The following is a 22,931-nucleotide window of genomic DNA, read 5'->3' on the forward strand; positions in this document are numbered from 1 at the left end:
AAAAAAAAGGTCGAGAAGGGAGAGGGTTGACATGTCGTGGGCCTGTTAACCAATGTCATAAAACAATATGTGTACTACTGTTTCATGAGAATCTATTTGTTCTGTAAACCTTCACCTGAAGTACAATAAAAAAATAAAAAATAAATAAAACATTTTTAAACCAGGACTTAATTTTTCAATGAAATTCTATTCCCATCCTATGTTGTAACCCAACATCTTACTTCTACTCTAATTCCCCATAATGTTTCAAACATTTACATGGTTCAGCAAGTAAGTCTTATTAAATTTCCTCAATTATTTAAACTTTTCAGTTTGAATATATTTGTATTAGTTAAATAATTTTTCATTATTTTTCTTAATAACTTCCACTGTTTGCTCTTCAAATTTCATGTCAATCCCTAGAATCTCCTATTAATCCACCAAAATGCATGTTCCATTTCATTATTACGACTTTGGCTAGATTTACTGTTTACGTAAATATAACTGGCACACATGAACTTTCTTAAAGATTCTTTACAATCAAATAAGACTCTAAATTAAATTATCTGTCAAATCATTTTCTATTTTACGCTCATTGTAAAAATCAACGGGAATCATTTTTGCCTCAGTCTTTAAGCACCACTCTAATCCATCTTTTTTTTTTCCTCTATTCAACAAGCTGCCTTAACTCTCACTGTACTGGCAATAATACTATTTCCCTGAAATATGTTCTTTCTAGGTTGTTTTCTCTAAGAGATTATTATTAAAAAATTTAATAATGCTAACAGCAACCAAAAAAGAACAAGCCAAATTCCTTTTTCCTGAAAACAGAATTTCTGTTCTAGGAAATCCCTCTCTTGGTCCCATTCACTTTTGCTCAATCTCTTCCACTTTTTTTTTTTTTTAATAGCCCCCAACCACTTCTCATTGCATTATCTCTTCCATAATTTGACCTCATCATATCTTTTCAACCATTTCTTTCACAATCTATCTTAAGAAAACCCCTGCTCCAATCTGGCCTCTCACAGTTCCCCAAATATGCCATGATCTATCCAGCCCCACATCTTTGCACTCACCCTTCTCCCCTTCTGCAATGTGCTTCCCACTCTCTTCAGAAAAGCCAATCTGTTACCTTGCCTCGTAAGCTGTTAAATAAAGCTATGGATAATCTACTAGTATTCTCCAACTTTTTCTAACCTCCCCCATCTTTCCTGTTTTCCTGTCATTCTCTTCTCTGCATTCCAAAGACCTTCTTTTGTTCCTGACCATAGACAACCCCCTTCTTCTTCTTCCTTAATGATTTATACACTGCTTCAATTCCACATTCTCTTCCATTATTTTTCTTTATCCTGGTCTTTATCCTGGTTTGGTTCATGCTGCCTTTGAGAAGGAATTCTCTGGCTATTTATTTTGTCCTGTTTCTCCATGAGCTTTCCTCTGGTTTATAACAAGTGGACAAGTCTTCTACACAAAATATTTAAGCTGTATCTTTAATTCTATATCCTTACTCCCTGGGCCAGTCATAGAATGGATAATCAGAAAGGACAGAACTTCCATTGCTGAATGGAAGAAATATTTCCTTCCCTATTAAAAAGCAGTCCTTCTGACTAATTAAAGAAATATGTCAAAACGGTTCCCAAGAAAAACCCGTATGTCAGCTAAAGAATTAAATATTTTGAAAACGAGAAGAATCATTTGGTCTATTTTTCAGTAGAGATTGTTAACAAAGGAAAGAAGAGAAACAGGGAAGAAATGAATCAGAATTCAAGCTGAAATAAATATAGATATCTCTAGTTATAGTCTAAGGGGAAAATATTCAAGATTAGGACTTTGGTGAAGCCCAAAGCTATTCTGTATATGCCTAATTTTTACCATATTTCTAATGCTGCCATCAGCTTTTGAAGAAAGCTAAACCTCCAAAAGAGAAAATGCAACATAAAAAGGGGATGGCATGATACAAACAATTTAACAAAATATGCTCCAAAAATAGTGGGCATTTGGGACTATCAATGCAATACTAGGTGGAAATGGACTTCGGAAACTACAAAGCACTATTCAAATGTAGGTTAGGATTACTATTACTATTATTACTTAACAGAAATGCAGTTACCTCTTCCTGGGTGGCAAATGGTATCTCCGGTGTCCCACTACCTCTCCCAAACCTACAATATCAAGAGTAGTCAGGGAAAAAAGAATACTGGGATGGACTTATTTCTTCTCTTAAATTCATGTTACCCACTTGGGAAGGGAGCTCCTGTATGTCCAGGCAGTAGAAATGAGAGTCACTCAAGCAGAATGCTGTCTCAACTTGGCTGTCCACGTTCAAGGATCAACTAAAAATATGTGTTTGTAGGTATGGAACAGTTGCTTAGGTAGTCTGGATGCCCCCTTTTGAATTGTCTGGACTTTCCACCCTCCTCAGTCAACTAGTCCCGCAATGACTGATAAGTGACAGACGAAAGAGTAAAGATATATAGATAGTTTGCTCCTGGGTCTCCTGGAGACAAGGGCATTACTTCCTTACAACCCATCATAGCAGTTCAAGTTAGCTACCAACACAGTGTTTCAGTCTTTGGGCTGCAGTCAGAAATTATTAGAAATTCTTCATTATTGGTTCATTCAGGTTCAGTCAATAAACATCCATTGATACCATGACATAGTTGATACTGTGGGCATCAAAACGAGTAAGATAAATTATATATAAAACACCAAAACCAAACCCGTTGCCATCGAGTTGATTCCAACTCATAGCGATCCTATTGGATAGAGTAAAACTGCCCCATAAGGTTTCCAAGGAAAAGCTGGTGGATTTGAACTGCTCACCTTCTGGTTAGCAGCCAAGCTCTTAACCACTGTGCCAGAGGGCTAGCGTGTGTGTGTCTGTGTGTGTGTGTATACATATATTTATACCCCCCATCACCACACAGCCATGAATAAAGCCTATCATTTTGTAGATATTCAGTATTAATTCCCTTCTTCTCTTTTTTCCATAGAACCCTAACTTCTAGCTCACTCTCTTATAGGGTATATGCACAAGTAAACAGACAACTCTGTTATAGTATAACTAGTGATATAAGATGATATGACATGGGAGTAACAAAAAGCAAGTGGCATTTTAGCTGAATCCTGAGCAGTAGTTGGCCTAGCAGATACTGCACCATATATACAGGAGTAAGAGGAACTCACAGTCCAGTAGATTTGCATTACAAGAAACAGAATAAGGATTTCTTCTGGAACCTAAGTTAGTTGATAAAAGAATGAGTAATATCTATTTAAATGGGAACTACTTACTACTTGCTCTTCCTAAAAAAGGAACAGGAAGACAATTCAGAGCAAAGCAGAGAAATTAAATTTTAGTAACATTCAAATGCAAAAGAAATGCTAAATATCTGTCAAAAGCAAGGCTAAGTGAACTACTTCTGAAGCAACAAAAAAGACCCCTGGGCCAGAAATTTTATAGTTATCCTCTTTCTAGGTCAAACTTTCTTAGAATGAGATAAAGAAAAATCTGGACCTGGAATAAGAGGAAGGCGTTAGGAATCCATTGACCACACTGACAGAGATTTGTATAACAAACAGATGGAGGCCAGAATGATTAGATATCGTAAGAAAGTAGAATGAACTAAGGGGAATAAATGAAATATTATGACTCCAGAGTAAAGGGTGATACATTTTTAGAACACCCATCATGTGAAGCTAGGTAGAAAAGAGAAAATAAATTATTAGAATATGATAAAAGAAAAAAAACATTTTTCATGTTCCTCTACAAGAAAAATTCAGTATGCTTTGCAAAAAACAGCTCTGATATTTTCATGTACCTGAACAAGCACTAAATGAATTCTGGACTGAAAAAGAAAAAAAAAGCCTATGCCCATTCTATATAACACAAAATGGATGAGGGGGCAGGGCAGGGGGAGAGCAAGGACTGCTCTATATAAAAGAAATGACTTGGTTTGGTTTTCCTTTATTAAGCAAATATGAAGGGTATTTTAAAAGTATATCAAGAGAGCCCAAGAACACTAATCTGTTTTTAAGAAATAGAAAACCATTGTGGAGAAAGGATCTTAGGAAGTCTACACATGTCATTACAATATAATTGGACTTACAGGAACAATTACTGAGCTGTACTGTAAGGGGAGCTGTTGGCACATAAGAGCAGGCACATAAGAGCAAAGCACACACATGAGCTCATCCACCGGCTTTAGCAAGACCCACTTCCAGCTAGAAGCAGTCATGTTTCAACACCTCTGATTCCCTAATACTGACAAGCTAAACAACTTGTTTTGTCTCTGGGAGCTCTTCTCTGGTGATTAACTGCTTATGGTGAATACTAATTACAGTCTATGAAAGTACAGTACTGAAGAAGCAGTGTCCTATTTCCTCTACCTGCAGCCTCGACATGTCTTTGACTCCAGAAGGTACTGGCTAGAGCCAGTGCAAACCAAAACCAAGAAAGAAAATTTCCTCCCCTTAGTAAATAAATATACCTCCTTCTACTTTTTTGTATAGCCCAGCTCACTAACAGGAAACATCCTTTAACCTCTGGGCTCCAAACCAAATATAATTACAATAAAGTGAGCATTTCAAATGCTTGTAATAATCGTCTAAAATCTGCAGCAAGAGTTGTGAATTAGTGAACTATCAGTGTCCTCAATTCCCCATGTCCCCTGTTGAAAATTTACCCCAAATTGTCAGTTCTTAGGAACTGCTCCTCAGATTAAAATCTTCTCACCAGGCAGTCTATGAGAATTTGTTCTTGTGTTTTAAATCCTAAGTGCTTGTTAAACCGCCAACACTGCAAAATTAGAGACCATTAAACAATATAAGGCAGAAAGTGATTAAATCTACCAAATACACATTCAAAGCAGCTCAAGCTACTTTTTAATTAAAAATAAAATATCACTGGGTAAATTCAGATGTCTCAGCTATCCAGAAAAATTTAGAAGACTGTTCAAAATGCAAAATGCTGCTGATAAGGCCAGAGAGTAAAGGAGAAACAGGGTAGGGGGTAGGCCGGAAAGGGGGTCGTCATGGTCTCCAAGCCCAGGGCAGCAGGGCCTCACAAGGCTGACCCCGTTTAGTTGGTTAGCATTAAGGGGGAGTCACCAGGCACTGCAGGAGGAGGACTCCATGTGGCTGCTGATTAAATAAGCTTTATTAGCAAAGGCCTCAAAGGAGACAGGGTGTTCCACCTCCTTGGTAGGGGAATGAGTTGAGTAACAGCAGTGGAGGAAGTGAAGGCATTTGAGATGTATAGGTGGCCAAAGGATATGTTCGTGCTATTTTTAAATATAGCTTAAGCTAATTGATAAATGGTTCTGGAAATAATGATTAGCTTTTGAGGAGAAAGGCATTGGAGCTTTTCTGTTAATGGGATCACTTGAAATAGGAAGGAATTTGTACTGTAAATTTAGAAGCAAATAAACATTGTAGCTTTAAGTTGTTCCTACTTGTTTAAGAAAAGAAAAGGGCCAGGGGGCTTAGTCAACGCTGGGCAGGATGCCAAGAATCTGAAGATCAGTCTTAAGGCTGGGATGATATCATTCACTCTGAAGTCTTGATACTCACTCTTTCTGAAGCATGAGAAAATTTACTGGTAAAACCTTACCTCACCCACAGTTTTCTTATTTTTAACTCTTATTTTTTTTCCTCTCAAGAATAATTTTCCAAGTATGTGTTCTGCCTTATATGCAAATGTTATGAATTTACTTTTAGCATCAGGCATGGTCTTACCTAAAAAGCTTGCCCTGAAGTAAAGCACAGGCACTTGGTAGCTACAGGAATATAAGACATGATACTCATATTTAATCACTTCCGATGCCACTGCAGTCTCAGGCACTTCAAAATCATCGAGGGGTAGCTCTAAAGCCTCCTGAAAAAAAGCAAAAATGAAAACAAAATGTGTTTGTCAATAAAAAAGTACAGTAACACAGAGAGGGAAAGAAGATGAGATTTTCTTCCTGCAGAATAATAGTTAAATAAATATAGGGCAATGAAGTAAGGAAAAGGGAGTTTCCCATATTAATGTTTAACATTTGAATACTGGGTAAATAGCAAAACCAGAAAACATTAGCATTCCAGATTGTTTCTGAGAGACAAAGCAGCTCTGGGTGAAGACACAGGAAGGCAGAAAGCAAAAAGATCTATTTCAACAGCAACTCTGAAAAATCTTTATTGTACAATTTTAGCAACAAGATGACGGCTATACAAGCTACCTTCTTCCCTACCTGTGAAAGCTAAAAACATCCTAACAATTGAACAAGAGGCTGTGAAATGTCCCTAAAGATTCTATTGTACTTGCCAAAAGATGATTCATTGTGCGCTGAACAATTCCCAGTTCCATTTTGAATAAGAAAGTTATTTTGCAAGAGGTTGAGTTTATTAGGTACATTTCAAAAGATGAGATGAATCTGTTTTCTTTGCTATTGTGCTATCTTTGGTATATTTCTACAATAAATCTTGATTTATAATAAAGTAGATGGCAAATATTAATGTCGATTTAAACAGGGCTCTGTAAGTAGAGATGGTTATAGTCATCTCTCGTCTCACCTAATCACTCTTTATGAGTTGATTTTTTATTATGTCTGGATGTTTCTGAAGAATGTATCTTAATATTTGGAAGCAATTAATAGAACACGTTGAGTCAGAATTCGACTCCATCCACATTCACTTATTTACTTGGGTTGAAGACTTTCCTTGGAAATTAAATTAGTAAAAGGAATGAAGCAGGTTGGTGTGGCTCATTGCTACCTCTCATTAAGACAGTTACGACAACAATAAACAATTGGAAAGAAGCACAGGAAAGATTTCAAACTTTATCAGTATGAAACAAGGTTTCCCTCGGAGATAAGTAAAACCACTGACTACTTCCTAGATTTGTATCTCCTTTACTAATTAGCCCCTCACAGTCAATTCACTGGGGAGATTGTAATATATATACCACAATTGGAAAGGTTTGCAAAATATTTTTTCACAAAACTTCCGTAAATGCCGTCTATTCAACACAATGAACTAAATAATCAGAGAGAAATCACTGAAATAAACATTCTAGACACAGAAAATTAATATAGTAGTAAGAAAGAGGGTTTTTTGTTCATTTTTTTTGTTTTGTTTTTTAATTTTCATTAGGCGTAGGTATCTATAGTTTCTTTTACAGCAATTCTTTTAACCAAATTCTTTCTTTTTGGTCAAAGATTGAACTGTCTACCATTTATAATTTCTTTTTTTTATGAACATTATAAAACCACAACATCTTTATGATAAGAATTGCAAATACTGTACAAGAACATAACATGAGAAATGAAATTCTTCTCATGCTACATACCTCAGATTTGTAACCATTTTTAATATGCGAGTGTATTTTTTCCCAACATCTTTTTATTTTTTGGCACAAAAACACACCTCCGATTAAATCATGTTACATATACATGTGTTCCTAGATTTGATTTTTTCACTCAAGGACATCCTGCATGTCCGTGTGCCACCATGTCAGTGCTGTACACTTAACTCCTTCTTTAATAGCTTCACAGCATTCTACAGTATGCCAAAGCCGTTGTTTGTTTTCCATATTATCAGATACTTTAGGCTGATTATAATTTTCTTCTACTACAAATAATGCTGCTATGAATATCCTTGCACACCTCTGCTTTTCTATGGAACAGATTCCAAAAAGTTCAATTACTGGATCAAACTTTGTATTCCCCAATGTGTGTTTTAACTTTCAACAGTTCCTGCCAATCTACCCTCAGAAAAAGGCTGTATCAATTTATATTCACAGCAATAATGCCGGCGGCGTATGCTCCTTTCCCATATCCCATAAACACTGAATATTATTTGTGCTTTTAATTTTTGCCAACTGATGAATTTAAAAGTCAATTTTGTTGTTTTAATTTCTACTTCCTTGATTACTAGTGAGGGTGAACATCTATCTATTCATAAGTTCATTGGTAATTTATATTCTTCTGTGATTTGCCTGTTCTTACCCTTGGCCCACTTTTCTGATATTTAGTTTGCATTTTTGTTACTGAATTATATAAATTGTTTATTTATTAGAAATAATAACCTATTATTGGAGATAAAAATGTATGTATATATTGTTGTTGTTAGGTGCCGTCAAGTCAGTTCTGCCTCATAGCTACCCTATGTACAACAGAATGAAACATTACCCGGTCCTGCACCATCCTCACAATTGTTATTATGCTGGAGCCCATTGTTGCAGTCACTGTGTCAGTCCATCTCGTTGAGGGTCTTCCTCTTTTTTGCTGACCCTCTACTTTACCAAGCATGCTGTACTTCTCCAGGGATTGGTCCCCCCTGATAACATGTCCAAAGTATGTGAGACAAAGTCTTGCCATCCTTCCTTCTAATGAGCATTCTGGCTGTATTTCTTCCAAGACAGATTTGTTCATTCTTCTGGCAGCCCACGGGATATTTAACATTCTTTGCTAATACCATGATGGAAACCTTGGTGGCATAGTGGTTAAGAGCTACAGATTCTAACCAAAAAAGTCGGCAGTTCGAATCCACCAGGTGCTCCTTGGAAACCCTATGGGGCAGTTCTACTCCGTCCTTTAGGATCGCTATGAGTCAGAATAGACTCTATGGCAATGGGTTTGTTTGTTTTTTAATAACACCATGATATATGTATGTGTATATATATATATATATGTATATATATATATATGTATACACACACACATAAATATACATTTATATGTATATACACACATACACATATATGTATATCTCCATCACCCATGGAAACAACGTATTGCATTGGGCAAATCTACTGCAAAAGACCTTTAAAGTGTTAAAAAGCAAAGATGTCACTTTGAAGACTAGTGTGGGCCTGACCCAAGCCATAATATTTTTAATTGCCTCATATGCATGCAAAAGTTGGACAATGAATAAGGAAGACTGAAGAAGAATTGATGCATCTGAATTATGGTATTGGTGAAGAATATTTAATATACCACAGACTGCCAGGAGGACGAACCAATCTGTCTTGGAAGAAAAACAGCCAGAATGCTCATTAGAAGCAAGGATGGCAAGACTTCGTCTCATGTACTTTGGTCATGTTATCAGGAGGGTCCAGTCCCTGCAGAAGGACATAATGCCTGGTAAAGTAGAAGGTCAGCAAAAAGGAGGAAGACTCTCGATGAGACGGATTGACATAGGGATGGCAACAATGGGCTCAAGCATAACAACGATTGTGAGGATGGTGTAGAACGGGGCACTGCTTCGTTCTGTTGTACAAGGAGTCACTGTGAGTGGAAATTGACTCGACAGCAATTAACAAAAACAACAACATATATATATACATAATTTAAATTTAGACCATTAATCCACCTGAAATTTACTTTTGAACATAGCGTGAGGTAGGAATTTTTCCCAGATGATTCTTAGTAGTCCATCTTTTCCTCATTGATTTTTAATGCCACCTTTACCATAAACTAGACGTGTGTGTATTTATTCGCTATTCTTCTCTATTGAGCCATTTCTTTCATAAATCAATACTGTCCAATATTAAGTGAATACTGACTCTAAGGAATTGGGTTGTTCATTTCTGCAGAAAACTGCAGAAACAGGACTGCCTGAGACCCAGTCCTGCTAGGGAGGAAGAAACACCTGGAAAGAATGTCCTTCATCCAAAGTCAAATCAAGCACTTGGGAACATGCCGGAGTTGACACCAGGTACTTGCAACTGTTGATCAGTTAGGAATAGATCCAAATTCTCTGGAACAGTTAGGAGGCCCAAGAAATAGGAGGGAAGGGAACAGAACAAACTTCTGGAAGAGCCTGTTAGAATTCTCACTCCAATCACTGTTCACACTGACAGTTGAGTGCCTTTGTGGGATTTGAAGGCCAAGTGTGCTTGTCCTGTAGCTGGCATGCTGCTTTGTCACCCTGGTCCCTTGCTCTGGGTAGCCTTCTATGTGCAGAGATGACTTCGCATCCTTTACTCATATTAAATGAATTTGAGTCCTTGGCCTATATATGTTGAGAAATTTCCATCATTCATGGTCACCTTTGTGATGCTTATGCAAATATTAATCCTTGAAGTTACATAATTTGGAAATCTCACACTTCTACATATTTTCTGCTTCTCTTTCCAGTTAAAACTGCCAGATGGTTTTAGAACTTCAAGGCTAAGGTTCTTGTCTTACTCATCTTTGTATTCCCAGAGACTCTAGCACAGAGCTGAGAACACCATTTCTATTTCAGTCTGCAGATCTGTTTCCTCCCATCAAAGCATATTACAACAAACTTCATAGGTAACTTACCAGCAATATCCTCGCCTCAAAGTCTGAAAATAAATGGAGGAGTAAAAATGCAAAAGATCACCAAAAAAGATGTGGCAAATAGGTACATTAAAAAATGCTTAACATCAGTAGTCATCAAATTAAAGCACAATAAAATATCACTAACTGTCTATCAGAATGGCTAAACTAAAAAATAATAATAACACCAAATGCTGGTGAAGATGAGGACAAACTAGGTCACTTGTACATTGCTGGCTGGAACGTAAAATGGTATAGTTACTCTGAAAAAGTTTAGCAGTTTCTTATACAAATAAATACGATGCAATTACCACATGACTCAGCAATTGTACCCTGGGCATTTATCCTAGAGAAATGAAAACATGCTCACACAAAAAACTATATACAAATACTCATAGCAGTCTTATTCATAATATTAAAAAACTTGAACTAGCCCAGATGTCCTTCAACAGATAAATGGTTAAACAAACTGGTACATTCATATCATTCTATTCAGCCATAAAAAGCAACAAACTATTGACAGACACATCATGGAAGAATCTTCAGGTAATTATTCTGAGTAATAAAAGCCAGTTTCAAAAGATTACATACTACATGTTCCATTTATATCACATTTTTGAAATGACAGAATGGAGAACAGATTAGTTGGGGGGGCAGGAGAGAAGCGGGTGTGGTTATAAAAAAGCAACATGAGGGATCCTTGTAGTGATGGAATTGTATCGTAACCGTAGTGGTGAGTACCTCGACCTACACGTGTGATAAAATTGTACAGAACTAAATTCACATATACACACACATACACACACACGTACATACACAAATGAGTGCAGGTAAAACTGGAAAAATCTGAATAAGACCAGTGAATTGTTTCAATTTCAATATCCTAACTGTGATATTGTACTATAGATTTGTAAGATGTTACTATGGGGGGAAACTGGGTAAAGGGTGCATGGGATCTCTCTGCATTATTTCTTACAACTACATGTGAATCCACAACTGTCTCAAAAATTTCAATTAAAAAACGCAAAGGAAAAAATGGTGAGGCATTTTTGAGGCTAGTAAAAAATTAAATAAAATTTCTAAGACCTCAATGTGCTAACAGTACAGATGACATAGAGGTCATGTTAATAAAGAGAGTGTAATGTCTGGCATTTGCTTTAAGTAATACAGAGGAGGGGTAAGTAGATGGAGGTGTGAAGGGGCAGGATTAGTCATGGATTGATGGCTGTTGGGTTTGCTTGATGGGTCCATGGGTGTTCATTATACTATTCTGTCCACAAAATAAAGTTCAAAAATGTTTAAAAGGTTAAAAATAAAGTGTCTGATACCACATTACAGTATACAGAATCATAGAACTCTAATGGTGAAAGAAACTTGGATATTTTCATCTAACACAACACTTTTGTCTAGTAGATATGAATAATAAGGCCCATAAAGGTTAGTGGTTCATCCAATGTAGTTAGAGGCACAGGCAGACCTAGAACTCATGTCTGCTGACACTCAGACCCCTGCTGAATATTGTATATTGTAGTATGCTACTTCCTATATGTCATTTGGACTGATGTTCTGGACACCATAATGTTATTAATATTTTGAGAAAGTTTGTTAATATTTTATTAGTTTTCTTTTATTATGTGATTTTAAAAGGATTTGGGTATTTTTAATTTTATATTAAGAGTTAATAGAAAAAAAAAGTCACATACACATTTATTTTCCTCAAAATGTTACTATTTCATTAAATGAGAAGATACTTGTGTTTTGAAAATCACCTTCACTCAAGCAGCTAAAAGATTAAGTAATTCACATTAAAATTATGGAAACCTTGCTTTTATTGAATTCAATTAACAATAAGTGGACAGTGATCTCTCATTTAGAAAATCTGATATGAATGAAGCTTTACAACTAAATCCATTAAATAGGGACCATGCTGAAGACGTTTCATAGATATTTTATTGAAAGCAAACCCAAATAGTGTATTGGGCTTTGGAAATGAGATCCATATCTCTATTTAGCCTACAGGGAAAGGTAATTGAAGGAAGAAAAACTTTTCTCCTATCACTAATAATCTCTATTACTATTATTGAGAAAACATAAGTAACCAGTTTTATTCACAATATCCCTTGAGGAAAAGACAGTTGATTTATTTATTTTTTTAATCTTCTACTGAGTTAGGTTTTTAATTTAAACCTAAGTTTGTTGTTGTTAGTTGCCGTCAAGTCAGTTCTGACTCATGGTGACCCCAAGTGTGCAGAGTAGAACTACACTCCACAGGGTTTTCAAGTCTGTGACCCTTTGGAAGCCATCACCAGATCTTACTTCTGAGGCACCTCTGGATGGGTTTGAACAATCAACCTTTCAGTTAGTAGTCCAGTGCTTAACCACTCAGGCCACCAGAATCATAGACAAGGAGCCAAATCATCCAAAAGTACCAAAGAGTGGCAGAGATGCAGTAGTGGTTCACGGACTGTCTTTAGCTGTATTCATGAGTGGCCACATAAACCACCTCATCACAATGGAAAAATGGGCTACGTAGCAAACTCTTTGTCAGCTGACTTTCTTAAGCCAACACCCATTTAATATTTTCAGAAGTGCTAAAGACTGGCAAAAGCCTTTTAATAAACCATTGAAAAATCAACTCTCTAAAAAAGAACAGATTCTAACTATTAAAACATTTAAAGTGAATTATAAAAATAATCTATGTGGGACTGTAAATAGCCAGCCTCCCCCTCCCCCTTTTTTTTTGTTTCACTTGCTCATCACTTTACAGTGGGGTGTTCTTTTCACTCAATCCCAAGAATGACTCTCTTTTTATGATCTCTGTGGCTTTCACATAATTGACTTGTCACAAGAGCCTTTGCAAGCAATGTCATTCTTTTAGCAACTGTAAATGTTGTATCTGGTACAGAAGAGAGGGTTCATCACATGGCAGGAGGCAAGTATTTGACAGCCTCCAGGGCATCACTAAAACAACAAAATGTGGCCACCAAGATGATCCCAAAAACAGCATCCTACAGAGGCTCCACCTTTCCCAGTAATATTATCACTCCTACTACTGACTTTTTAAAAAAGAAAAAAGTAAGTAAGAGAGGCAATATTCTTTTGCTCTCCCTGCTACATCGGAGGGGAGTGAATTAGCATCGGCATGGCCAATGTGGGTTCCCACTGAGAGGAAGAATCTGTCTCCAGCACAGGATTAAATCCTCCTCTGCAGACTGGCATGCTCAAGGGCAAGGCAGGAGGAGAGAGGACTCAGAAGCCCGCCTGAGCACATCTGGCAGCTTTCTGGATGTTTCCAGCTGGCTCCATTGTGCTTCTTAGGCCCTGTTTCCTTTAAGAAACACTGTGCAGGAGACAGCGTGTGCCCAGAGTTGGGCAGCTAGCAAATAGGCTGAATAAAGGCTGACTGTGGAAGAGGCTGTCTCTTAGATTCTATGCAGGAGAACACACGTTCTCTGGCAGGAGGAAAATAGTAATAATGTATAACAGCACCAACTGTATGTTAATGATAATTAGTCCTTACATCATAAAAATGTAAAAAAGCATTGTTTTCCTCAAAAAAAAAAAAAAACGGGAAGCGCTCAAAAGGACTTTTTTAAAGGCAAGTTAAGTCGTCTTCATCATCTTAAGATTTCTGCTGTCTAAAAACAATGTTTACATGTAAATGCAAAAGAATTAGCAGAACAAGGGATATGAAGAATCAGAAATTTCTTATGAAAGTCATGCCTAACTAAAGGAAGAGGGAAAGAATTTTACCTGGTATTCTGAGCTTCAGAAGTCAGTCAAAATGTACTTCTATTCAGTTACTCTTTACATGTTACATAATAAGACCAGCATCAGTTATAAAGTTTTATTGTTTTTCTAGAGGCCATGGTGGTTCAGTGGTAGAATTCTCACCTTCCATGCAGGAGACCCAAGTCTGGGTCACAGCCAAGCACCTCTTGCGCAGCCACCACACATTGGTCAGTGGCGGCTTGCAGGTTGCTATGATGCTGAACAGTGGTACGTCCAGACTAAGATGCACTAGGAAGAAAGGCCTGGAGATACACTTCTGAAAATCAGTCAATTGAAACCCTATGAATTACAACGGTCAGATACACAAGCAATCATGGGTATGGCACACAACTAAGCAGCAATTAGTTCCGTTGTGCATGGGGTCTTCATGGCTCAAAGGCAGCTAACAACAACAACAGCATAGTTTTTCTAAGCACATTTATGTACATTAGATCATTTGCTCCTCTGCTCTAGAAGGAAGGCCCAAGGTCACCCTGCAAGTAAGAAACTGAGCCAGGGCACAAACTGAATTAAGTCTTCCAGCTCCAAGCCCAGGACATTTTCTACTTTGCAAAAGATCATCAGATTCTTAGTGGTGGGGAATGTTAAACAGATATATTCCCAGGCTCCATCTGAAAATTCGGATACAGTAGGTCTTGGATGAGATTTAAGAAACCACCTTATTAACTACACCCCAGATGCTGCTAATGGAGGTGGTCAATTAACCGTGGCAAGGAGCCCTGACTCACACATATGCAGAGGGACTACTTCAGGGTTCTTTACTTTTGTAGTTTATGGGATTATAAAGTCAGGAAACCCCAATCACCAACACCCCAAATTATGCCACAAACCAGTTTGCCTTCACTGGCTGCCCATCTACGTTTTCAGGAGCATTGTTACCTCTTTTGAGTTCCTCTTGGCTGGAAGCCTAATGTGCCCCCAGTAACTCATCACCCCTACTCCCAGTTCATCTTGGCCCAGGGACAGAGGTTTTCTCACAGGCACTTTCCTTTATCTCCTTCTATCGAAAAAAATCTGTCATTTATTCCTTTTCCTTCTAATTGATTAATTCTTACAAAAGTATTAATGGCTATTAATAGCATATGTTCCTCTTTCATCAATTACCACACATCATGTCAGATTTGTAGCTGATAACCCTAAGCAAAAGAAATCTTTAATAATAGTGGAATTTGGGTGCTAAAAAGGAATAAATTTTGCACCACACATGTAATCAGTAACATGTAAGCCTTGCCTGATAAGCCTTCAAATTACACCATGCGTGTACACCAATGTGTAAGACTTGCCATTCTATGTTTTAATCCCAGAGCCAGGAAATTCTTTCTTGTGTTACAAGTTAAATCAGTTTCAACTAGGTTTATGCTTGAACAAAATTAAGAACCAAGAGCTATCATCTTTTATATAATATCCTCTCAAAAATATGAACAAATTTTTTGTCTTCAGATTTCTCTTCCCTTATTAAACAATCCTAGTTCTTCTAATTTTTCTTATACCCTAGTCCAGAGGACTGCAAACTTTTTCTTAAAATGCCAGATCAAACAACAACAACAACAAATAAAAACCAGTTGCCTTTGAGTTGATTCAAACTCATGACAACGTTACGTGTATCAGCATAGAACTGTGCTCTACAGGGTTTTCAGTGGTTGATTTTTTGGAAGACTGCCAGGCCTTTCTTCCAAGAAGTCTCTGAGTGGACTTGAACCTCCAGCTTTTGGTTAGCAGTTGAACAAGTAAACCATTCATTTGCACCACCCCAGGGACTGCAAAAAAACAAAACAAATCAGTTGCCATTGAGCCAATTCCAACTCATGGCAATTCCACATAGCTTTGTGGGTTATAGGATCTCTGTTACAACTACTCAACTCTGCCGTTCTAGAAGAAAGCATCCATAGACAATACATAAACAAATAGGCAGGGCTATTCTCCAATGAAACTTTATTTACAAAAACAAACTGCAGGCCCAAGGGCCATAGTTTGCCTATCTCTGAGAGTTCATCTTAAGGCCTTATTTAATTTCATTTTATTATATTTTTATAAGCAGTATTCAGAACTTTATTAAAGGACCCTGTGTCTCCACTTTTTTCCTATCTTAGAATGTTACATTAGATTTCCTGTGGGGTAATAAATTCTGAGCTTTATAAGGATGATGATAATTGAATCCAATGGCTGAGGTTTGGCTGAAGTCATTTTCTAAAGTAAGAGATAGCACTACCCTAATTTAAACAAGTGAGATTTTTAAATCTCTTAATGAATAAACTGCAAACTCCTTTAGCATATGAATAAACTTCAATACTCAAATCCAAAAATGAGTAAATTTTACTGCCAAAGAGTGAAAATTATAAGGTCTTGATAAACAGACCAAAAGACAACAAAAGGTAGTACATTTTAGAGGACTATGAATCCTGAAATGTGGACCCTCACCATGTGCTCAAGAAACATCATATACAGGAATCAGCAAAGAGCTGTTCTAAAGGACCATCAAGTAGACCATCAGCTCCTTCTCCTTCATCAAAACTATCTCTGGATAAAATGGATGTGAATAGGGTTTATTTACTTGTTTACTTTTTTACCAGGAGAAGCCCTTAAGGAGTTCCACAAGTACCTACCATGTGCATTGTGCTTGGCAACGAGACAAGGATATTGTTATTACTTTTAAATAATATATTTATCAGAAGTGGGAGCAAGATGAAAGTTCTCATCTTTCTACTGGGCCTGTAAGGGACACTCAAATCTCAGACAACATCCAAACAACTAAGTTTTAGTTAGAGAAGCATACTGTAGCCAAAAGTGAAAAGAGTATGAAATTTGGAGTCAGGACCTAGGTTCAATTCCTGGCTCCACCACTCACTGGATGGGCATATCACTTGTCCCCTCTGGGCCTCAGTTTCCTCACTAGTTAAATGAAGGTCTTATTTGCCAAACAGATTATCTCTCTCACTCCAACACTGGGTGTAAACAAACAAAGCTTTCGGTTGCCAACCCTATGATGTGTTAACACTCTCCCCTTCTCAACCTTGGGTTCCCCATTTCCATTCATCCAGCTTTCCTGTACCCTCTTGCATACTCATCCTTGCCCCTGGGCTAGTGTGCCCATTTAGTCTCACACACATGGTTGAACTACACGCGTTATTGTTTGCTTTATGTTGTTGCTGTGTTAGGTGCCATTGAGTCAGTTCCGACTTACAGCGACCCTATACGCAGAACAGAACTGCCCCACAGGGTTTCCAAGGAGCGGCGGGCATATTTGAATTGCAACCTTTTGGTTAGCAGCTGAGCTCTTAAGCACTACGACAGTAGGGCATAGTTTTACAGGCCTGTCTAATCTTTGGCTGAAGAGTGAACCTCAGGAGTGACTTCAGTACTGAGTTAAAAGAGTGCCTGGGGACACTATCTAAATTTTTTGATTGTTCACCTTTGTAAGTCAAAAAATGTAAGCAATCATCCTTAATAAGTGTACATTTACCTATTGATCAATTATGCACATGTATTTCTATACTAATATGTTATATATGTTGTAAAACATACACTAACATGGAGAATTTAAAGGATCAGACAAAGATGAATTATAAATATTTTCTAAGTAATTATTCTAGTTAGATGATGATCTGGTTACTGATAGACAGCTCACCCACCCTACCCCACTTCTGGGCACCAAAGGACACTGGCTGGCCCCTTTCCCTCTCCTCCTCATTGAGCGTCTTGCCCATTTGGCTCATGTTCTGTGCCAGTGGTCTTAGTTGAATAAAGTTGCAGAAATGTTGATTTTAAGGTATCTGTTGAAAAAGTTAGCACCTCAGACTGGTCAGATACGTAAATAACAAGCAAATGAGCATACAGGAGCCTGGTTTTCTCCCAGCTCCTGGTCCCAGAGTCAGTGTTGCTTAGCAGCCAGTCCTGATCACAGCCCAAGATCGTCAGACTTGGAAACCAAAAACCTGGATCTCGCTCACCCAGCAGCCCTGCCTCTTCCTCCAACACTGGCTGTAAACAAACAAAACAAACCAAACTCATTGCCATCAAGTCGATTCCAATTCATAGTGACTCCATAGGACAGAGCAGAACTGCCCCCTACGGTTTCCAAGGCTGTAATCTTTATGCAAGCAGACTGCCACATCTTTCTCCCACAGAGTGGCTGGTGGGTTCGAACCATCAACCTTTGGGTTAGCAGCCAAGCACTTAACCATTGCTCCACCAGGGCTCCTTAATACTGGGTGTAGCAGCCTTAATTCAAACCAGACTCTGAGAGAGGCGAGGCCAAGAAGGTGGAGTAGTCAGAAACTTCTGGTGGTCCCTCTTAAAACAAAGACCCAAAAAAACAAGTGAATCAATTATATATGACAATATAGGAGCCCTGAACATCAAAGACAAAGTTGAGAAATTAGACTGAGTGGCAGAGGGAGGGAGGGACAGTTAAGAAGCAGCAAGGAGTTGCCAGACCTGACCCAGCAGGAACCAGCACCATGCAGGCCAGATCAGCTGGAGTGCACAGTCAGGCAAGCAGTGGCATTCGGGGCGCATTTTCCACATCGGGAGAGACTAAGCGGTGGAGAGTTTACTCAAGCCTCCAAAACCAGTGAAAAGCAGCGCTAACTCGGCAAAAGATAAGTACATACATCTAACCTACCATTTGGATCAAAAAACACCCCATTTGGGAAGAATCTTTCTCCCATTTGTCTGCTTCCTTCCCGCTCTGCACTGGGTCCTGAGTCCGCTTCAGCGATTGCCATGTCCCCTGGGCCAGAAGTAGGATCTGTCACATGCCCTGAGCCACTCTCCCAGCCTTGGAGAGGGAACAAATTAACAAACAGGAAAAACCAATCTGCCAGCTCCCTAAGCCAAGAACACAGGGCAGGCACAGCTCCCTAGGGACAGGCGCAAGGGGTCCACGGACTTTGAATGCTTTTCACCCCTGCGTAGACCTGTGTGGGCCCATTTCAACTGTGCAGGCCTTCATTAGCACAGTACAACAGGGAATATACCTGACGCCTAACTTCAACTGTATCAGCTACATGGTGGAGGGGCAGGTTTGTGACATCTGACATTGCTCTGCCCATTAAGCAGGGTACTCACCCACCCACATCAGGGACCTCAGGACTGGTGGCTCCACCAATGCCACATAGCCACCTGCGACAGGAGACCAAGAATAAGTGGTGCCTCCCAGTCCTTCCAGCCAACAGCATTGGGTACCCATAGTCCAGCTGCAAAACCCACCCACCTATGCAACCTAGGAAACAGGGACACGTTTTCCTCCCAGACACTCAGGGGAAGCTGTAAGCCCTCTGCCTTGCTCAGCGCATGACCCCAAACAGCAGCCAGATACCCATGCTTACTTTAATCACCCCTGCCCGTCTAGGACTGTAGGTGAGAGCCTGCACCACACACTTGGTAGCTGAATACCTGGACACCTGAGCTGAATCCATACAAGAAAACTAAACAGACTCCTGAGCTCAAATACCTAGTAACAGATCTAACCACTGGGTGACAGGACATGAGAGCTTCAAGGCACCAATAATCAAACTAGCTCACACGAGCAGCCTATTTGGGCATATCAAAACAAAACAAAAGAAACTAGGACACAGTAAGCCAACATAAGAGAAATAAATATAATACTTATTGATGACTCAGAGACAACAGTCAATATCAAATCACATAAAGAGGCAGACCATGATGGCTTCAGCAATCTCCTGAAGCAAAGAATCAAGAAATCTTCCAGGGGAAGAAAACTTCTTGGAATTACTGGAGGTAGAATATGAAAGATTAATATACAGAACTCTTTAAGACATCAGGAAGGTGATCATGCAAAATGCAGGAATAGCCAAGGAACATACAGAAAAAGCAATAGAGGAACTTAAGATTAGAGAAGAGCATAATGACAAATTTAACAGTCTGCTGTCTGCAGTCTGCAAGAATCCATAGAGAGACAGCAATCAGAAATCCAGAAGATTAACAATAAAATTTCAGGATTAGACAACTCCATAGAAAGTCATAAGAGCAGAATTGAGGCAATGGAAGTCATAATTAGTGAGACTGAGGATAAAGCACTTGACACTAACTTATTGGAGGAAAAATCAGATAAAAGAATTTTTAAAAAATGAAGAAACCGTAAAATTATGTGGGATTCTATCAAGAGGAACAACCTACAAGTGATTGGAGTACCAGAATAGGGGAGGATAACAGAAAATACAGAGAGAATTGTTGAAGATTTGTTGGTAGGAAACTTCCCTGATATCATGAAAGATGACAGGATATCCATCCAAGATGCTCATCGAACCCCACACAAGGCAGATCCCAAAAGAAAGTCACCAAGACATATTATAATCAAACTTGCCAAAACCAAAGATAGAGAGAGAATTTTAAGAGCGGCTAGGGATAAACAAATATTCATCTTCAAAGGAGAGCCAATAAGACTATGCTTGGATTACTCAGCAGAAACCATGCAGGCAAGAAGGCAATGAGATGGCCTATATAAAGCCTGGAAGGAAAAAAACTGCCAGCCAAGAATTATATATCCAGCAAAACTGTCTCTCAAATATGATGGTGAAATTAGGACATTTCCAAATAAATTGAAGTTTAGGGCATTTGCAAAAACCAAACCAAAATCACAAGAAATACTAAACGGAGTACTCTGGTTAGAAAATCAATAACATCAGATAACAACCCAAGACTAGAACACAGGACTGAGCAACCAGGTATCAATCCAGATACGGAAGTCACAAAAATAAATCAAAGCTAACACACTGAAAATAGGGAAACAGAGACATCAATATGCAAAAGATGACAACATTAAAGCAAAAAAGGACTAAAAAATGTATAGATCTTTCATATGGAGAGGAAGTCAAGGTGATATAAAGAAATAAAAGATTGGTTTAAACTTAGAAATACAGGGTACATACTAAGGTAAAAACAAAGGGAACTAAAAATCGTACACATCAAAACAAAAAACAAGAAAAACATAAAGTCTCAGCAAATATAAAATCAACAACAATTAAAAAGAAAATACATAAAGGAAAGTGACTCAGCACAGAAAATTAAGTGGGACAAAGAAACTGTCAACAACACATAAAAAAAGACACCAAAATGACAGCGCTAAACACAAACCTATCAATAATTATGCTGAATGTAAATGGACTAAATGCACCAATAAAGAGACAGAGAGTGGCAGAATGGACAAAAAACACGATCCATCTATAATCTGCCTACAAGAGACACCTTAGACTTAAAGACACAAACTACAACTCAAAAGATGGAAAAAAAATGTATCTAGCAAACAACACTTGAAAAAGAGAAGGAATGGCAATATTAGTCTCTAACAAAATCAACTTTAAAGTAAAATCCACCACAAAGGATAAGGAAGGACACTACTAATGCTTAAAGGGTCAATACACCAGGAAGATATAACCATAATAAATATTTACCCACCCAACAATAGGATGCCAAAATACAAAAACAAACAACAGCATTGAAAAGACAGATAGATGGCTCCACATTTATAGTAAAAGATTTCAACACACCACCTTCCGTGAAGGACAGAACATCCAGAAAGAAGCTCAATAAAGACACAGAAGATCTAAACGCCAAAATCAACCAACTTCATCCCATAGACATACACAGAACACTCCACCCAACAGCAGCCAAGTATACTTTCTTTTCCAATGCACATGGAACACTCTCCATAACAGACCACATATTAGGCAATAAAGCAAGCCTTGACAGATTCCAAAGCATCGAAATATTACAAAGCTTCTTTTCTGACCATAAAGCCATGAAAGTAGAAATCAATAACAGAGACAGCAAGGGAAAAAAAAATCAAACACAAGTAAACTGAACAACACCTTGCTCAAAAACTACTGGCTTATAAAAGAAATTAAGGATGGAATAAAGAAATTTACCGAATCAAATGAGAATTCAAGCATATCCTACCATAACCTTTGGGACACAGAAAAGCAGAGCTCAGAGCTCAATTTATAGCAATAAATCTACACATCCATAAAGAAGAAAGGGCAAAAATCAAAACATTAACCCAACAACTCGAACAAACAGAAAGAGAACAGCAAAAGAAGCCCTCAGGCACTAAAAGAAAGCAAATAATAAAAATTACAGCAGAATTAAATGAAACAGCAAATCGAAAAGAAAACTATTTTTTTGTTCTTTGAAAGCTGGTTCTTTGACAAGATCAACAAAATCGATAAACCATTGGCCAAACTGAAAAAAGAAAAACAGGAGAGGAAGCAAATAACCTGAATAAGAAATGAGATTTCTGATATCACAACAGACTCAACTGAAATTCAAACAATCATAACAGAATACTATGAAAAATTGTACTCTAACAAATTTGAAAACCTAGAGGAAACAGACAAATTTCTAGAAACACACTACCTACCCAAACTAATACCAACAGAGGTAGAATAACTTAAAAAACCTGTAACAAAAGAAGGGATTGAAAAGGTAATTTAAAAACTCCCAACAAAAAAAAGCCCTGGCCCTGACAGCTTCACTGGAGAATTCTATCAAACTTTCCGAGAAGAGTTAACAAGAACACTACTAGAATTCTGGAGCATAGAAAAGGATGGAATACTCCCAAACTCATTCTATGAAGCCAGCATAACTCTGATACCAAAATCAGATAAAGACACCACAAGAAAATCAGAGACCAATATCCCTCATGAACATAGATGTTAAAATCCTCAACAAAATTCTAGACAACAGAATTCAACAACATATCAAAAAAATAATTCACCATGATCAAGTGGGATTCATACCAGATATGCAGGGATGGTTCAAAATTAGAAAAACAATCTGTCATCCACCACATAAATAAAACAAAAGACAAGAACCACATGATCTTATCAATCGATGCAGAAAAGGCATTTGACAAAGTCCAAC

General features: G+C 37.9%; 1 protein-coding gene across 1 annotated transcript in view; it reads right to left on the reverse strand.

Moving 5' to 3' along the window:
• ATG10 (autophagy related 10) overlaps positions 1–22,931 on the reverse strand; it is a 308,654-nt gene that overhangs the window by 100,774 nt on the left and 184,949 nt on the right. Inside the window, exon 4 of the mRNA XM_004374453.2 lies at positions 5,713–5,851. Coding sequence (XP_004374510.1) covers positions 5,713–5,851 — 139 coding nt within the window. The remainder of the gene's footprint in view (positions 1–5,712; positions 5,852–22,931) is intronic.

Source organism: Trichechus manatus, unplaced genomic scaffold, assembly GCF_000243295.1.
Source record: "Trichechus manatus latirostris isolate Lorelei unplaced genomic scaffold, TriManLat1.0 scaffold00029, whole genome shotgun sequence".
NCBI lineage: Eukaryota > Metazoa > Chordata > Mammalia > Sirenia > Trichechidae > Trichechus > Trichechus manatus.